Source organism: Anabrus simplex, chromosome 8 (genome assembly GCF_040414725.1).
Source record: "Anabrus simplex isolate iqAnaSimp1 chromosome 8, ASM4041472v1, whole genome shotgun sequence".
NCBI lineage: Eukaryota > Metazoa > Arthropoda > Insecta > Orthoptera > Tettigoniidae > Anabrus > Anabrus simplex.
In genome coordinates this window covers 159,646,530-159,666,125 of record NC_090272.1, presented here as the reverse complement: position 1 = coordinate 159,666,125, position 19,596 = coordinate 159,646,530, and the positions used below count along the sequence as shown (strand labels likewise).

At 40.9% G+C, this 19,596-nt stretch overlaps 1 protein-coding gene across 1 annotated transcript in view; it reads right to left on the bottom strand.

Annotated features, from left to right (window-relative positions):
- Positions 1–1,410: 1,410 nt before the first annotated feature.
- LOC136879239 (alpha-crystallin B chain-like) overlaps positions 1,411–19,596 on the bottom strand; it is a 32,429-nt gene continuing 14,243 nt past the window's right edge. Inside the window, exons 2-4 of the mRNA XM_068229081.1 lie at positions 5,827–6,039; positions 5,523–5,744; positions 1,411–1,585 (exon numbers count right to left, since the gene is read on the bottom strand). Of these exons, the coding sequence (XP_068085182.1) occupies positions 1,469–1,585; positions 5,523–5,744; positions 5,827–6,039 (552 nt within the window). The 3' untranslated portion in view covers positions 1,411–1,468. The remainder of the gene's footprint in view (positions 1,586–5,522; positions 5,745–5,826; positions 6,040–19,596) is intronic.

Sequence of the window (19,596 nt, the reverse complement as noted above, 5' to 3'; positions counted from 1 at the left end):
GGCACAAAATCGAGAGAGATGGAGGTCACAGCCATATTTGGACAACCTATGATCATGTTAATGACAGTGCTAAATGTAACAGCTGGGCATAATCCTCCGTAACTGAAGGAGCAATGCACAATGAAACCTTCCCGCTAATTTGCCGCCGGGCATGTGGACGTGGGAGAACACTACAAACATTACAGGAGCCTCGGTCACAAGCTCGATGTGTCCGGAGCTCACTACTGTCACTGTCGGGAGGCGGGGAAGGGGGGCGGCGGCGAATTGAGGGTTTCTAACGGTGCTGTCTTTTCACCCTGATGTGCTGGTTGAAGGCTGCAAACTTGCTGCTGTAGTGCTGTACTCATTGTGTTAGTAACTGCGAATGTAAGTCAGAGAGTGTGGTGCGTAATACTTATAAAAACAATTTAATAGTTCTATTCAGTAGATTCTTCGTAAGGAAGAAAACAGCCCGAATGATGTTTCTCTCTTTATTCAAGTGATCATTAGTCACTGTTCAACATACTCAGTGTATTCATATGACTGCTTACAACGTACGCTATTCTGTGCAATGCAACCCACTTTTCTTTGTATTCATGACAGTGTTGTAAAGGTAAACGATCCAGAAGGCCAATCTCTTCTCTAAATTTACTGGCTCGTAAAAGGACTCCTTCAGGACAAAATTCCGGGACTTCGGCGTCTCCGAAAATCGTAAATGTTCAGTGGTGCTTCGTGAAGCATTTACAGTATTTTCTATTCTCTCGTCTGTGTGAACCCCTCAATTCATTACCCACGAGCCGCTATTGATGTCCATCGAAGTGCATCAAGGAAACTATTGTAAAATTCTTTGGCGTTTTAGCAACATAATAAAATTGAGAGCTTATGCGCTGCTTATTCCACATATTTTAGACATTCCTTAGTACTTGCTTGCACGTACACTTCCACATGGATGTGAAGTTTTCACCTGGACCTGCATCATCTACGAGGTCCCACGAAAGAAACTTCGCAGGACACTGTACCAAACGTCCGGTGTTTCACATACACTGAGTTTTAACAATATTTGTCATTTTCTGACAAACTGGCACTGGATGTAATGGCCTGCAGCAACGTCAACCAAAGTTGAACATCAGGTATGCCAAGTAGACTTTCCCTTCCTATCAGGCAGCACATCACAAAAGATCCTTTTAAAGGTAAAAGGACAATGAAGGATATTTTTTGAGCTATATACGTATGTATTAGTAAATAAAGCAACGTTTTTTTTCAATTCAGTTCCTTTATATTATGGACTATATACAATGAAACAGGAACCATATATCATCCACACAGTCTTTGAATAGTTAAGCGATACACAAAATTTACACATTACACGTCAGTCTTCCCGGGATAGTGCAAAGTATTCTAAACAATTTTACAATTACATTAATTGAGAGTTGTTACATTAGAAGCCATTATGAACAAGTGGAATATTTACACAACTGTCTAAGATAAATTACTGTACCACTGGCTCTTGTCCTTGCTTAGCACTTTGTTTTGGAACTTGGGTGACAGCAGGGGCTCCCACCCGAGTGATCGGGACAACACGTTCCCCTTCAGGTTGAGGCAAAGCCTAAAACACAAAGGAAAGAATCACATTTGTAATCACGAACAAAGTTTAACAAGAGTACTGTTAACAGTGATCACACTGGGTCTGAGAGATCTGATTTAATACTTTGTTGTTCCTGTTGCCGGCATGCACTCCACCCCCCCCTTTTTTTTTTTTAAGGTACCTTCGTAGCTCCCCTTCCCCACCACGAAACACAATCTATATATATAAAATAACCTGTCCTGACTGACTGATTCATCATCGCCGAGCCAAAACTACTGGACATAAAGAAATGAAATTTTGGGAATATATTCATATTAAGATGTAGGTGTTCGGTAAGAGTATTTTTGGATATTCCGTCGCTAAGGGGATGAAAAGGGGGGGGTTAAATTTTAAAATGAGTGTGTCTACATCTTAAAACTTTAAAAGTTTACAGATGTAAAAATTGGAATTTAGAATCTCCTTTAAAAAAGGACACGCATTTCTTTGTTTTCTGTTATTCCCAATAGGGTGGGTGCAAAGGGGTGAATAATGGGTTGAATGCCTTTGATGAGGATACATATATCTCAGACTGAAGATATTGCAGAACTGAAAATTTGTATATGGAATCTCCTTTAAAAATAAAGAAACACGTATTTTTTGTTTTTGGAAAATACAATTATTGGCGGTTAAAAGGGAGTGACAAATTGGGGTGAATTTTTTGAAAGACTATAACTACAGAATATATGAGAAACGTAATATATTACAAACGTAAAAAGTGGGCATTTGGAATCTCCTGTAAATGTAAAGAAACGTAGGTGATTTGATTTTGGAAACTCCACTTAAGGGGAACTAAAAAGGGGTGAAATTTTAAAATGAGAATTTCTACAGTGTATCTCAAAAAACTTAACATGTTACATAAGTGAAAAATTGTATTTTTTATATATTAAAATTAAAGAAACCTTTTAGTTTTCGGAAATACCACTTGGGTGGAAAGGGGGGGGGGGCATATAAGTGACTGAAAATGGTGTTTACTTAATTTAATTAGGCTACTGATATCTCAAAAATCAAGATGTTTGAGACGTGAAAATTTGATATTTGGAATCTGCTTTAAAATTAAAGAAACACGTATTCTCGGAAAATCCAATGAAGGGTGGGGGTGGGGGTGAAAGAATCGAAAAATTAATTGATTTAATTGTATGAGAATACATACATCTAATAAAAACTAAAGTTGTTACAGACGTGAAAATTGGTATTTTAATCTCCTTTAAAAGAAAGAAAAGGGCGTTTTGGGGGAAAACCATCTTGGGGGGCGGGAGTGAAAAGGAGTTGAATTCCTTTAATGGGGACACAAATCAAAAAATGAAGTTAGAGTCGTGATAATTGGTATTTAGAATATCCTTTACTATTAAAGAAACGAGCATTTTTTGCCGGAAAATTCACTTGGTGGGGGGGGGATCAGGAGTGTGAAAGGAAGTGAACAAAGTGAATTATTTTTATGGGGATACTTATATCTCAAAACTGAAGGTAATAGACGTGAACATTGGTGTTTGGAACCTCCTTTAAACATAAAGAAACACGCCTTCTTTTAATATTTTTTTGGGGGGGGGGCGGTAAATAAGCTTAACGGCGGTGGGGTGTAAAAGGAGTCGAGACTTAGTGAATTTACTGTTCATAATGTACTTATAAGGAAATTCCGTTGTTCAGGCGGTAGCGCGCCGGCCTCTCACAGCTGAGTTCCGTGGTTCAAATCCCGGTCACTCCATGTGACATTCGTGCTGGACAAAACGGAGGCGGGTCAGGTTTTTCTCAGGATACTCCGGTTTTCCCCTGTCATCATTCATTCCAGCAATACTGTTCAATATTTCCATTTCATTTGTCATCTCATCGATCATTGCCCCAGAGGAGTGCTTCGGCAGCCGGCACAATTGCTATTGTCGCCGCTAGATGGGGCTTTATTCATTCCATTTCTGACCCTGTCGAATGAATGGAAACAGGCTGTATATTTTCGATGTACTTATTCTGACCATAAACCAATCATTTTTAATCTTTCCTGGGTTCGTTTTCAACAGCCATCTTTTCCTTCGGAGAACGTTCTTAGATTACAGTACATTCTCCTGGCATATAAATAATAATATAAATATATTTGAGTTAAACGATAGGAATGAGATTGACCATGAAATTGTTCACCTCTATAATAAGGTCAATAATGCACGGAAGTATGTCATTCGTATCGCCAGAAATCCCGCACACTTGCCTACGCGCGACAATGGTGCTGGTCACATTGTCAACAATGACACTGGCAGCAGATATAATTTACCGCCAAGTAGCGGTCTTGCATCTTACTGTGGGGTCCAGAACATTAATAATAAATGTTCTGGACCTTCGTCAAATGAGCGGACCGCGCTGGAAACGGGTCCAGGACGAGTAATGACTAAGAATGCTGTCCGGGTGCGGGTTGCGTACCGCCAAGGCACCCAAGACGACACCACGCCGGATCTCTTTAAGGATTTGATCCATATTAAAAATGCTTATAGGAAAAAATGGCAAAGATTTAGGGACCCAACGGACCGGGTGGAATACCTGGACCTAGCCCCGTGAAGTACGAAATCGATTGCTGGAAAGAAAGATTGAAAAATGGGAGGAAACTTGCCGTAATATATTACAAAACGAGTCAGATCGCGAATTTCGGCGATTTTATATCTAAAACAAGAAGCATTCAATTATAAATTTCAGTATAATACCGTAGCGAAGCACGGGTATCTTGCTAGTAACGAATATTTACTTGCCTTCGATAGTTCATTGCGTACGGATTTGTCATGTCTCGCCGACCCGATGTGATCATTTTCTCCTGCAATTTTCAAAACCTTTTGCTTCAGTTATTTTGAATGTTTTACAATGGATGAAGGTAATGTCGCATGGATTCGTTTTGATGTTGAAATCTCAAAATGAGGAATTCTAGGTGGAGATTGAAGTAGTGATGGTAGTAATGTGATGGATGAGGTAAAGATAGGCATCCTTCCTGTGTCCCAAGTGACAACACTATAATTGTGGAAAACATGGGCAATTTTAGACATGATATAAGCTCATATGTCTACAAATACGGGCCGTGAAAGCATCAATGGCAACATGAACAATTTTATTTGCAGCATTTGTGTGGCAGTTGTCTGAACTGAAGCGGCCCTGCGGTGTAGTGATACCATGCCTGTCTTATTCGGCAAATCCGGGTTCGATTTCCAGCTAGGCCAGGGATTTTTACTGGATTGTGAGGGCTGGTTCGAGGTCAACTCAGCCTGCGGTATTATAATTGAGAAGCTATCTGAACAGCGGCCCCGGCCTAGAAAGACAAGAATAACGACCGAGGATTCTTAGGGCTGACCACTCGACACTTCGTAATCTGTAGGTTTTCAGGCTGTGCAACGGTCGCCTGGTAGGCCATGGTCTTTTGCGGTTGTTGCGCCATGGGAATTGGTTTAAAATGAACTGATGTCATGATCTTCAACGGGTTTCAAGAATAATTTCACTTGATATTGATTCGTTTTTAAATATTGTGCCCCGAAAATAAGACATGGATGGAAAAAAAGTCCGTATTAATGTTTTACAATTTCATATGCAAAATATTCAGGAAAATGATTAATAAAATTAGTAAGAAGAACCTAAATTAAATCTGTGGAAAAAGATATGTTTTTCCAAAAACGTGTTGCAAGCCAAGTAAAATATTTGTCTATTTTACACGTTTATGAAAACTGTTTTTCCATATATTTTTAAAAATACGGCAATTCAGGAGAAATTTGTTGAACATTTATTTTTGAGTCATGTTTCACGTATTCAAATATGGGTAGATGAAATAACGTCACAATAATCATTAAAAATCAAATTCAAAAATGTAAAACGACAAAGAGAACGTGTGACGTACCCGTCACGACCAATAAAATTTGCTAAGTTCATGTGACAACTCCAGGAGTAAATAAAGTGTTTATACCTTGCGAGGTGCTTCAATGGTGAGTATTCCATCTGAAGCGAGTTGGAACGTAACGGTAGTAGGGTCAACATCCTCGGGCAATGTGTACCGTCTCTGGAATTCGCGAGATATGAACCCATGCTCATCTGGTCTCTCTTCATGCTTTCCTTCGACGATAACTGAATTTCCTTCAGTCTTTACAACAATTTCCTCAGGTTTGAATTGTTGCACATCAATGTTTGCCTGAAAGATTGACATGTTATAAGAATTTTGCCGAAATCCGACTGTATTATTAAAGATGCATGAATAAGAAATACTACTTTACCCGGAATCCGTCCTTATTGTACTGAATGTTCGACACACTGCTGTCACGGGTAGGCATGCGACGCCACGGTCTCGAGTACATGAGGCTATGTTGTGGAAACAACACATCCTCATCGAAAAGGCCCAGTCTAGAATTCTGATCGAAGAGTGATCTTGGGCGGAAAACGTCCCAGTCGCTAAAGAAGTCATTTAGCATGTACGGAACAAGAGACATCTGAAACAGTTGAAAATTATCAATAATAAACATTCATGCAGCTATATGCTAGTTGTGGCTAGGTCTAAGGAAGATTTACATAAATGAAATTTCTTGAAGGATGACAAAGACGAACACACACAATCCTTCACTTTCAGTAATGGTACTAAGGGGGCTTATAATCCGACACTACTTGTTCGTTCCGTCCGTACCTTCCGAGATAAAGGATATCAACTTCGGTTGGTGGTTGTGGTGGTTTTAAGAGTAAAAAAAAAAAGGCAACTATCATCTAACACTAATCAGAGGGAAAAACGGAAGGGATCCGACACTTGGAAAAATGAAGGTACCGGCCAAAGAAAGGCAAGGACATGGAAATGAGAAGACTTCCTAGACCTCGAATGCTGTAATATCATCGGGGTCGAAAAAGAAAGTGTTGACCAAGGGAGGTCGGATAGGATAGACGAAAGTGAGGAGCCTGCCACAAGTGGAAACAATGCCAGTACTGTGCTGCGGGTCCCGTGGTCACCAACCCATGCTCCCAACTTCGGAACACCTGAGGTCTTAACTTTTTTTAAAATGGAAAGAACACCGTTTCCAACAGAGCTTTAAACCTACGAACATTGCAAATTTAGTACCATAATTGCTGTATTTTGAAAATCTGACAAGTACTCAGTTTCCGAGCTAGGAACTGCTACATAAACACGAGCTAGCTTTTGGCATACGGAGTTTCTTCACCTTCTTCCGACAGCTGGAGTTTCGCCATATTCAGCTCAAAAATACACTATAATAACATGTGTGATTTAACACAATATAAATGTTATATATATATATATATATATTTTAATCCATAATCCTCCATTGACCAGAATTCGCAAACGTGAGGACGAAGAATGAATGGATGGATATGGAGTTAAAACAATCAGTGGATGCGACCCGCAATGCACCACATTCCAGATACTAGCGTTAAACAATAGTATTACTGACCAAGTGACTGCTTCTGAAGCACAATACTGAATCGATGATGCTTGTAGTCAAGACGGGTCCAAAATCCAGGTCATCGGCCCCTCAATGGTACTCATCGCTAGGAAAATACTTTTTTTTTGGCCATTTGTTTTACGTCGCACCGAAACAGGTAGGTCTTATGACGACGATGGGGCAGGAAAGGCCTAGGAATGGGAAGGAAGCGGCCGTAGCCTTAATTAAGGTACAGCCCCAGCATTTGCCTGGTGTAAAAATGGGAAACCACGGAAAGGCATCTTTAGGGTTCGAACCCACTATCTCCCGTATGCGAGCTCACAGCTGCGGAAAACAGAACCATGCTATTTGTCATGTTGCGGTACTAATCTAAAACAGCGTAGACACATTACTGTATGGCAGGGCCTCTCAGTGTGCATGCGCCTGGTGCATGCACTGTGCACGGTGCAAAAGACGACTTCGTTTGGTTGACCAAAGTGCAGACCCCCACTCCTCGATTTGGAGCAATAGCGCTGTTTTCTCTTTCCCTACGCCTGTCTCGCTCGCTCCCCCTGTCTCCCTCTTCCTCACTTGCTCCGTAGCGCTCCAAATCCAAGCCGAGTTGAGCCGAGCTTAGCCGAGTAGCCCAGAGACGAAGCGTTGGTCCGAGCCGAGCGGGAGCGATGCACAGTGCACGGAGCTCTTGCGCCTCGATTTGCACGCGTGAGATTTTGGGCGTTTGAGAGGCCCTGCTGTATGGTACTACCCACAGGTAAAGAAATTAGCACGTGTAACACGGACGTATGGTGTTTCGCACACTGCGGCGCTATGTACAGGGAACGCAAACCTATGGCTTTCCTCACGTAAGTGGACTAACCATAGGGACCCACACTATCCCGTGGTGTTGCTCACATAGTGGGTACTAAGCATAGGAAAGGCAAAACCATGGCGTCACCCATCCCATGGCGAGTCTCATAGGGTTACGAATCACAGGTACTGCAAAATTCATCCTGAGCCACACACTGTCGCTACTAATCACAATACTATTTTGTACCCAACATAGTGGTACTACGCACAAGTAAACGCGACGCATGGTGTTCCCTGCGTGATGGTACTAATTGCAAGTAGTGTCATGTTTCGAATTTGATCATCCCTTGTCGCCCCTTTTAGTCGCCTCTTACGACAGGCAGGGGATACTGTGGGTGCATTCGTCTCCGTTTACCACCCACAGGGGGGTACCCTGAAGTGACGAACCACACAGGACCGAACGAGCTTGCTGCGCGGTGTGGGCCATTTAGCCGTTAGCTGGCATTCGGCAATTTGTAGGTTCTAATCCCGCTATTGGCAGTCCTGAAAATGGTTCTCTTTTGCCATTTTTCCTTTAAGGCCATTGCCGCTCACTTCAGCTCTGGTCCTTTCCTAAGCCCATCGTCATCAAAAACCCACCTGCGTTAGTGTTAACACTTAAAAAAAGCACGCGGTACATGATTGACATCTGGAAGGACATCTTCCCGCAAAACTCGGCCAAATTGAAAAAAAAAGGCCTACCTAGTTTGAAAGTAATGGAGGTAACTGATGTATTATGAAAGTACAAGTGGACAATCACCCCTTAACACTAATCGGGAAAGGGGGTGGGGTGGGGTGGGGGGGAAGAGATTCTTGGAAGAATGAATCAATAGAACGACCACGAAAATTATCGGGATCAGAACAAGAACAAGGGTTGACTATAGGAAGTCTGATGGGAAAGGAAACCCGTCTTATCTTATTTTTCCTTTACCCCTTACCTACGGCGATATTAAACGTTGAATCATACATTTTTATCAGTGTATTTTTGGGCTCAGTATAGCTAATACCCAGCTGTCAAAAGAAAGCGAAGGAATACTATGCCAAAAGTTAACTCATGTTTCATATGTAGCGCGAATCTAACAGGGCAGCCCCCAGACCGCAAATGAAGTATGTTTGAATACAATACATATTCTCAAGAAACACTCGTCCAATTCCCAGGATAATCGCGGTGCTGAATGTATAATGCTTGTAGGTTTAAGGCTATGTGTAGAAAACAGCGGGGTTATATTTAAGAAAACAAAGACAATTATATTATATCAAGATATTCGATACCATGAAAAAAAGTACTGCAAGTCGATTATATCAGCCCATTAGTACCGTTACTGAAAGTAAAAACGGAATGCATAATTCTGTCTAAAATTTTTAATCATTGCCGAGCCAAAACTACTGGACATAAGAAATTACACTTTGGGGGTACACTTGTAGTTCAGTGTACGTCCTCACGGAGGATGGATTCTTGGATATTCTTTCATTAAGGGGGCGAAGAGTGGGAGGGGAGATGGATCGTTTGAATTCATATTTCAAAAAACCTGGCAGCTTACAGACGTGAAATTTGGCATTTAGAATCCTTTAAAACTGAACACTTCCATTTTACGAAAATGGAATGAATGGCGGTGAAAAATTTAGAATTTATTTTGCGACGACACCAATACGTAGCCTGGTCATCCTAGCCCCAAAAGGCAATGCCACAAACGTGGTTCATGAGGATTTACTCGTTTCAGTTTCCTTTTACTATTTACAGTGGGGCAACGATTAGCATTTCGTAAAAATACAAGGATATTGCTTGAGAACATTGAAATATGAATGCAAAAGAAATTTAATGTTATACGAAAATTGGGAAGATGACTTATTACTAACATATGGGGGAAATCTCTGTTCGTAGTCTCATGCAACTGAAAAAAAAAAATTCTAAATAACTATGTTTTCTAAGAAAACTTAGAAAATGAACCGTGTTTACAGTACACTGTAAATAACATGCACAGGAAATTCCTTGAAAGTGACATTAAAGAACATTTTTTAGGAAAATCCTGAATGTTTAAATTCGACAATTTGTCGTTTCTGAAACCAGTTTCCTTCAAAACTTGATTGGAACGAAATATTCCAAAGAAAATGAAGTAAAAAAGTATCTTGTTGGCATTATCGCCACAAAACGTGTCAATGCTTTCAGAATGGCTCAAATTGAACAAGAGCATAAATGGTTTTCGTAGCATACAAGGTTTATCAGATAGAACATTCTGTAATAGGGTGTGTCGATCTAACATGTTTGCTTTTAAGGACGAAAGAGCACAATGTTCTCCGAAAATTTTTGGGCTCATTTTTTTCCAATGACTCGTTCATTGGATTTTGAAGTAGTTTCATTTCGGTCACTGTGTACTCATGAGAAGGATTGTAAATCACTAAGTACTTCAATTTCACCGTGTTATTTGTTCCGATTGAACGTCAATGAATGCAAAGTTCGGAACCCCGAAAAAATGTAAGTCACCCTTGTTTATCCGGGCCCGCTCCAGATAAGGGTGAGGCATGTGTATTTATCAACACAGCGAGTTGCGCATCACTTCCTGTCTGATGCCTACACATAGCATACCCTTCAATATCTCCAGAATTACTCATTGGATTTACGAAATAAGCACATAACTGAACTTGTCGCTCGATTTTTAGTTCCAATGGGTAAAATTCGTATGTTGTTGGAGTCATCAGTCCATAGACTGGTTTGATGCAGCCCTCCATGCCACCCTATCCTGTGCTAACCTTTTCATTTCTACGTAACTATTGCATCCTACATCTGCTCTAATCTGCTTGTCATATTCATATCTTTGTCTACCCCTACCGTTCTTGCCACCTACACGTCCTTCAAAAACCAACTGAACAAATCCTGGGTGTCTTAAGATGTGTCCTATCATTCTATCTCTTCTTCTCGTCAAATTTAGCCAAATCTATCTCCTCTCACCAATTCGATTCAGTATCTCTTCATTCGTGATTCGATCTATCCATCTCACCTTCAGCATTCTTCTGTAACACCACATTTCAAAAGCTTCTATTCTCTTTCTTTCTGAGCCAGTTATCGTCCATGTTTCACTTCCATACAATGCCACGCTCCACACGAAAGTCTTCAAAAACATCTTTCTAATTCCGATATCAATGTTTGAAGTGAGCAAATTTCTTTTCTTAAGAAAGCTCTTCCTTGCTTGTGCTAGTCTGCATTTTATGTCCTCTTTACTTCTGCCATCGTTAGTTATTTTACTACCCAAGTAACAATATTCATCTACTTCCTTTAAGACTTCATTTCCTAATCTAATATTTCCTGCATCACCTGCCTTCGTTCGACTGCACTCCATTATTTTTGTTTTGGACTTATTTTTCATCTTGTACTCCTTACCCAAGACTTCATCCATACCATTCAGCAACTTCTCGAGATCTTCTGCAGTCTCAGATAAAATAACAATATCATCGGCAAATCTCAAGGTTTTGATTTCCTCTCCTTGGACTGTGATTCCCTTTCCAAATTTCTCTTTGATTTCCTTTACTGCCTGTTCTATGTAAACATTGAAAAGGAGAGGGGACAAACTGCAGCCTTGCCTCACTCCTTTCTGGATTGCTGCTTCTTTTTCAAAGCCCTCGATTCTTATGACTGCAGACTGATTTTTATACAGATTGTAGATAATTCTTCGTTCTCGGTATCTGATCCCAATCACCTTTAGAATCTTAAATAGCTTGGTCCAATCAACATTATCGAATGCCTTTTCTAGATCTACAAATGCCATGTACGTGGGCTTGTCCTTCTTGATTCGATCCTCTAAGATCAGACGTAAAGTCAGGATAGCTTCACGTGTTCCTACATTTCTTCTGAAGCCAAATTGATCATCTCCCAACTCAGCTTCAACTTGTTTTTCCAGTCTTCTGTAAATAATACGTGTTAAAATTTTGCAGGCATGAGATACTAAACTAATGGTGCGGTAGTTTTCACACCATATCTCGTTTAAAAAAAAATCGAAGTTACTACCGGTTTTTCTTGGTAATTACGCATGTGATGGAAACTAATTACAGTGTTGTATGAACCCCTTAATACAATTTAAAACTTTTGAAATAGAAGGTCTGTGTCTTTAACGGATCAGAAGATATGAGATGGGCAACTTAGCTGAATAACCCTGCATATTTACACATATTTAACCCTGCACAGAGAAGCTATCCGACACGTATACGCGAATCATCATCAAGTAACTACAGTCAGTCGGATAGGTCGGGATATGCATAAGATGGCAGCACTACCAATCTTGTACGCCGGAAGGTTGACATCACTGTTACGGAAATTCAGTTGAAATATATATGTAACGTAAAATTTGGATATTTCATGACAATATGAAGATTTGACGTAGGCCTACTATAGGAATATTTTCTACTATTGTCGAATATCACCTTTCCAAAGTTCTAGAACAAGTTTCTGCAAGTTTTCATTCAAACTATTTAAACAAGTAATTATGTCGGTGATAACATATTCAATATCTGAAGCTGAATATGTTAAGTTCTCAATACACACGAAAAACACAAATGCAGTCTCAGATGAGCATGTCCGTGAAACCGAACTCAGTATGAAGGGGTATTCACCAAGGCACGTTAGTATTTGCCAGTACCCATTAAATCACTTTTGTGAAGGCTTTTCATTACCGCTGGTTCTAATTCAGTCCACATAAGTTGTAGTTAATTATTAATTGATATATCCGATCACAAACTAAGAAAGTTCGAGAAATATCGTCCGATTTAAATATGACTGATAAACAGGAAACGTCTTTTACGATAAAAAGTTCACAATTCACATTTAAACACACAGCTCGAACGAAAAGTGTACTCCGCAAAATAGTACGGTAATATGGGAAGCTTTACAACTCACCTTGGTTGAGAGAAAACTCAAGTCCCGAACAACAGTACGTACTCGTAGCGAGCAACCTCAAACAACCCTACCTCCCACTACTGTCACTCTTTTAAATACTCACATTGATCTACGGTCTGGAATATTCTAGACACAACGATTTTTCGGATCTCGTAGAACTTTCTACCGCGCAGCTGTTTGGCATGAATCAACGGCCAGTGACTTCGCACGTACTCAAAGCTGATTGGTTGAACAGCATTCCAGACCACATCGCAGAGGGGAGCGAAGAAGTGATTATTCCTAGCGGAGAGAGGAAAGATTCGACAGTCCGCACCAGTATGCGTTCTCCTTTCTTCAGTGCGGTTGTGTATTCATGTTGATTAAGGTCGTTTTTCAAATTTTATTTTGATCTTCGGTCCAGATATCATCCAGTCAGCCTGAAAATTAAACTAAACTAATATGATAAGTTATTTATGCCATTTTGTGATTAAGCTCTATATCGAAGTTAGTTTGTTTCACAAATATTTTTGAGTTGGATACCGTACCTATATTTTTGTCATCAACTGCATGTGGGCGGATATTCTGACTGTTGAAAATAGAAATTTCTTTACATCTCTCAGACACAGACATGTCGTTTGGGGTCGATGGGATAGGAAGGGGCTAGGACTGGGAAGGAAACGTCCGTGACCTTTGGTTAGGGCCACACTTGCTGCGTGTTTTTCACGCAGCTGGACAACAGGGCGCGTGGCCACACTTGCTGCGTTGCTGCGTGCTTTTCACGCAGCTGGACAACAGGGTGCGTGGCCGCACTTGCTGCGTTGCTGCGTGCTTTTCACGCAGCTGGACAACGGGGTGCGTGGCCGCACTTGCTGCGTTGCTGCGTGCTTTTCACGCAGCTGGACAACAGGGTGCGTGGCCGCACTTGCGTGCTTGCACGGCGATGAAGTAGCAAAGTATCGCTGTTGTTCTGCATATGGAAAGAATTCCAGTAAATAATTCCGTTGTTACGTTATGCGCTGCGTTGGTTGTACGTCGTCGTCTAAGAAAATACTGTATTGGATCCATTCTATAATAAGTCACAGGTCCTCACGTGGACATTTCGTTTTCCTACTCAATAAACTTGAAGACAACCAAGGTACATTTTTGGAGTATTACAGAATCTCCATGACGTTATTTGAAATTATTTTTGTGTTTGTTGAAAAATGCTACCAGAAAAATAAACACAACATTTTCTCAAGACAGCGCCCGTTACGGATAATCACACATGTCTCCATTTTTCAAATCATGGCCCTTTGTATCTTGAAGGCACGGGTACTTTTGTACCTAGAAAATTATTAATTGGCTGTCTAATTCCCTTTTGCAAAGTGAAAGTACAAAACGAACGCAGATGTTTCCGCAAGTTTGGCCAGGCACTGAACGAGAAAACACGCAAACAAAATGAACCTCGGCCCATTCTGGAGCGGGCGACCTTGAAGACGCGCCTTGTCTCGTGTACCGAGGCGGGAAATCACGCTGTGTGGCCGAGGTGTCGTCCCATTTGTGATCACTCAGGTAGAATACAAGAATAATTTATTTTTGACGGGTTAAGCATTGTCCCATTTGCGATCACTCTTTATCAATCAGTGACATACAGTCAGGTTGCTGTGAGGGAATTCCTTACTGAAGGATTGGGTACAGGAAGACAATCCTCAAGTAACAGGCGAAACTACGTACTAGGATTCTTACAAATCGTATGTTGGAACCTATTCAATTACTTATATTTACCGTTTGAGACTGATGCGTTAATTTCGGGACTGACGGAAAATAAACAGGTCTCAATTGAGCCTTTCATTTAGTTACCAGAGCTTTGTGGGTGTAAAGACGGTTAAATGAGTTTTAAAAAGTAGGACAAAAGATGGGCGTATTCAAATCGTTGAATTTAACACTTTAAAAATTCAAGACAAAGGATTTTGCTGAAACACTTTGCTTCTTCGGCAGTGCTACCCTTTTTGGAGCATTTGTAGCTCATCTCAAACTTAGCAGTTAACCTACTTTCTTATACAATAGGGGACACTATTAAATTACTGCTTAAATAATGCTCAAACTGTTCATTCATACTAACACGTTAGGTAAACAGCTGTTCAAAATATAATTAAGCCTACTTTCATCTGTATGTATGTATATCTACCCTTTAGTCTCGTTTCTTGATACCGGGTCGGGGGTGAGATGAGATTAATTTGTACGGCATGTTTCTACGGCCAAATGCCCTTCCTGGCACCAACCTCAGTTGAGGAACTAATGAAGATGAAATGTGTTATGGTAAATGAAATTGGGTAAGGGGTTGGGAGGACTCAGCTTTGGCCTATGGAGAGGAACTGTCCCAAATGCAGGGCTTGGTTCCCTAGCCGTAGCATGTTAAAACGCGCGTCCGCTCAGTCTAGTTTCACCTACATAAATACAGTAAAATTACTTTTATCTGTACACTCGGATTAGATGTACAAGATTCTAGAACTTAATGTTAAGACAATTTTTAGATTAAAATAAGTTGAAGAAATGATAATTCTATAATGATAGCGCGAATAGATGAGATTGCACTCGGGAAATGGTGAGTTCAAACCCCCTTGTCGGCAGTCTTTTGGATGGTTTTCCGTAGTTTTCTACCTTCACAACAAGCAAATGCTGGGGCTTTACCTTAATTAAGGTCACGGACGTTTCCTTCACACTCATAGCCCTTTCCTATCCCATTGTCGTCATAGGATCTATCTGTCTCGCTGCGGCGTAAAGCCAGCGGTAAAAAAATACCCATGTCACCAAATATCCCTGAGTTTTCCGTAAATTTCTGCAAGAGTATCCATTATATAAAGCATGACCTGCATGCCGTAAGCAAGCACGCGGATAACAAAAGCTACGTCAACGATGGATGTCTACAGCTGGAATAATTACAGTATCTTAAAAAATATAGACTAATATTACCTCAAAAACGTTCAAGAGAAAGGGGACGGGTTGGGAGAATCCTTATCACGGGTTGTGTGGATTACGCCCTAATTAGCAGTACCTCTGCTGCATGGACGTTGGAAAATCCTGATAGGCTGCTGATAATTTTACAGTGATCGCAAATGGGACACGAACTGGTCTTTATTCATTTTTTCCACTGTAATGGGAGTGATCGCAAATGGGACAAATTTTGCTGTGATCGCAAACGGGACACAACCGTGGCCGGTCCAGTCCAAATTAATGTGGTGCATTTTTGACCACAGATTTCAGGCAGTAACACAACCAGAGTGGCCCTAACCATGGAACCGTACCCCTTCAGTATGTATGTTACAGGACACTAAGCGTAGACCGAGGCACTGAGTACCCCACGAACGAATCACGTTTTTTACACATTCAGACTTATTTTAAAATGTAACGAAACCAGTGAAACGGGTTATTTTAAATATGAATATACTTGCAAATTAGAACAGCTCTGTAATGGCTGGTAATGAAATCAAATAAAAAAGGTCACTTTTTAAAAACTGCCTTTCGGTGTTTGGTTCTACTGTACCGTATGTTTCACTTTGCAACATTTCGGCACAACTCCAGCATATGATTTTTGCATTCGAATATCTTCCATTCACTGGAAATAATAGTGATTTTAGACTCTTTGGGCAGTCGTTACATATTCCAGACCTGAGACTAACTGTTATTGGCTAAATGGGAATCAGTAATATAATTTTTTACCCAATAGACAGGTGGATTTCTCTGCGTGTTGATGGGATTTTGAAGATCTCATTAAATCTTCTGCTAACGTGAACATACTGTAAGTTCATCTGAAGCACGACTGAAAATTGTATATTGTATCACATATTCTTCTTCAACAACGTTTATTTCCATAGTCGTCTAGAGCATTGACGAAATCATCAAGGAGATCAGGCTCAGAACTAATGATTCTGGTAAAATTTGTTCACTGCTTTCAAGGCAAGAGATTCACAAACTCTGAACAAAAAGTACAAGCTACGTGTTAAAGTATGAATAACCAAACTGGCTACAAGGAAATAAAGTTTCATTAAGCGTACACCGGGGAACTGTATGCCGCAAACCTGTTTTGATATACTGTACAAGCAGTCGTCACTCGTTAGAGTTAGTGCACGAGTAGAGAGTACGGTGGTAAAAGAAAAGTTTGACTATGGGGGGGGGGGGGGATGCGACCACCAAATTAATGCGAATTAAAAGTTATCTGGAGCACTCAGTGTCCCGATGTACGTTTACAAGGTTAATGAATCTATAATAGCTGCACATGTCTCGTATGAAAATGGGAAACCACGGAAAACCATTTTCAGGGTTGTCGCCGGTGGGGTCCAAACCCACTATCTGATAACTACGTGTCGCAAACCGCGTGGCAACTTACTCGGCAAAGAACGCAGTAACCGTAAAAAACACGGTCATTCAGCTGAGATGTCTACCTCAAATAACTCGTGACATTGTCTTTACTTTGTTATGATACCAAAGAGCTCATAATCAGACTTACAGTACTATTTCATGGTGTCAGTATTTTCTGAAATAATGGTACTAATTTTTCAATTTTTTTTTTCTTAACTGAAACTACGTCATTTTTTCTATACACAGCTTTAGACTTACAAATATTTAAAAATTCATCATTGTGGATATTTAGGAAACCGAGCTCGATAGCTGCAGTCGCTTAAGTGCGGGCAGTATCCAGTATTCGGGAGATAGTAGGTTCGAACCCCACTGTCGGCAGCCCTGAAAATGGTTTTCTGTGGTTTCCCATTTTCACACCAGGCAAATGCTGGGGCTGTACCTTAATTAAGGCCACAGCCGCTTCCTTCCCACTCCTAGCCCTTTCCTGTCCCATCGTCGCCATAAGACCTATCTGTGTCGGTGCGACGTAAAGCAAGTAGCAAAAAAAAAAAAAAATATTTAGGAAATCGGACAAGCACTTCTCAAGCAAATATAATGTAGTCAAACGTCCTTCATTTGGCAGCTGAGGAGTGCCCTGTTCGATACGCGCTACGTATGAAACATACCTAGCTGTTGTCATACACGGGAGCGGCGACTGGGAATTAGAAGTGGGGGGGGGGGGGAAGCACAGCCCCTTCAATACCTACTCGGATTCAGAAGGCGAGCGCTGTACGGTTTGAGCCACTCATTCCCACTCGAAGAATAGAATCGAGCAGGTTTGTCTCGTTCTACGTGAGATGAAGTGATAACTTGCTAACCGTGCTGTGTTGTTGTGTGTCTTTGTTTTGTGTAGGGATGCAGTGAGGCTTCGACCCCACCTCACAACCCGTAGTGACCTACCTGTTTGACGAATAACCGTAACATAGCCCGGGAACATAGCCCGGTACAACAGTACAGGCAGTGGCGGCTCGTGATAAAATTTTCACGGGGTTCACAACAAAATGTGTGTTCACGTCTCAAATATACCAAAGTAGAATGCAAATCAGTACAAAATAACTTTAAATCGTTTCAATAAAAATTCCTTGTACGGTTGATTCTCCACTCATAGTTTGGCAGAACCCCTATAACCGAGGGTGCATTTTCCGAGACTGATCATTGAGTGAACAACAAAACTAAAATTACGACTGCCGAGCTGCGTGGCTCAGATGGATTTCTGAACCCAAGCTGGCAGGTTCTATACTTAGCTCGGTAAAAGTAAAATTCACAGCAACTTTGCTACAATGCTGTATTGTAGCGAATATTAAAAGATGCGAACCCTATTCTTGGATTTACAAAGCACGAAGTTCACCTAAGTATGACAACAAACATAAGAATAGTCCGTGCAATTACCACATTTACCAGTACTCAATTTGATACGATTCTCCACCCACAATGTAAAGCAAACTTCTTCCCGTGTGTTCAGAATTACCTACTAGCGAAATCTTCCGGCGATGTAATGCAATAGTAACTTCTGGGAGCTGTGGCCAACAGAAACAGGGAAGGTGGCGGACCCTTGTGGTCAACTGTAAAAACACTTGTTTGAGGGTAGTTGTAGACTGAAAGGCACATACCTTAGCGTGCTCCTCGCTTATGGATATACCTGTAAATAAACCATGACGTCATCTCCATGCGCATGCGTATAGTCTTCAGACTCGTAGCAAAATCTCCAGTGTGCTCTCTCAGTCGAAACGAACAGCTGTCAGTGTAACGGAGCATCGATATAAATCGAATACTTTCGATCGATTGACGAAATCAGCCAGAAACAAAGGAAACAATTTTGAATTATCCATGAATGCGTGAATATGCATTAGAACTGGGTGTTCACGTGCTCATGTGCTCCTGAGAGCCCACCGCCACTGAGTACAGGAATAACTAGAGGTGGAAAGTAGTGATGGGCAAAACTCTCGTTCGAGATACTCGATTCTGACGTCACTATCTCGATACATCTCGAGGCATGCTTCAATTGGACCTCAGCCAGGACGTATAATGGTAGAAACAGAATGGATTAGTAAACGTTGAAGATGGTCTGTCAGCATGGCTCAGTTGGCTAAATAGCATCGGAGGGTATTATCCTCCGCTACGTTTTGTCTTAGTTCGAATCTTCTCTTCAAATATTTTTGTTTGTTTTTGTTTTGCAATCGGAGTTTCGGCTTCCAAACACACGTCTGTTCGTGCAGAAACAACCAAATCGCTAATAGAAGTAATTGTAACGTTACTGAACATACAAAATAACCAATAGATAATAAAATCTCTTCCACTTGAACACATGCAATATAAATCAATCATAATGTAAACAAACCTGATTACCTCGTGGCCATGTCATCAGACCAGTTAGCTTTGTATCTGTATTGCATTGGAAATAATAATAATATTTGTTTTACGTCCATCCTAAATGCCAGTTCTTGACAGACGCCGGGGTGTTGGTATTATGTCCCGCAGGAGTTCTTTAACGTGCTGGAAGCCAACGGCATGGAATATTGTTACCTTTAAAACAGTAC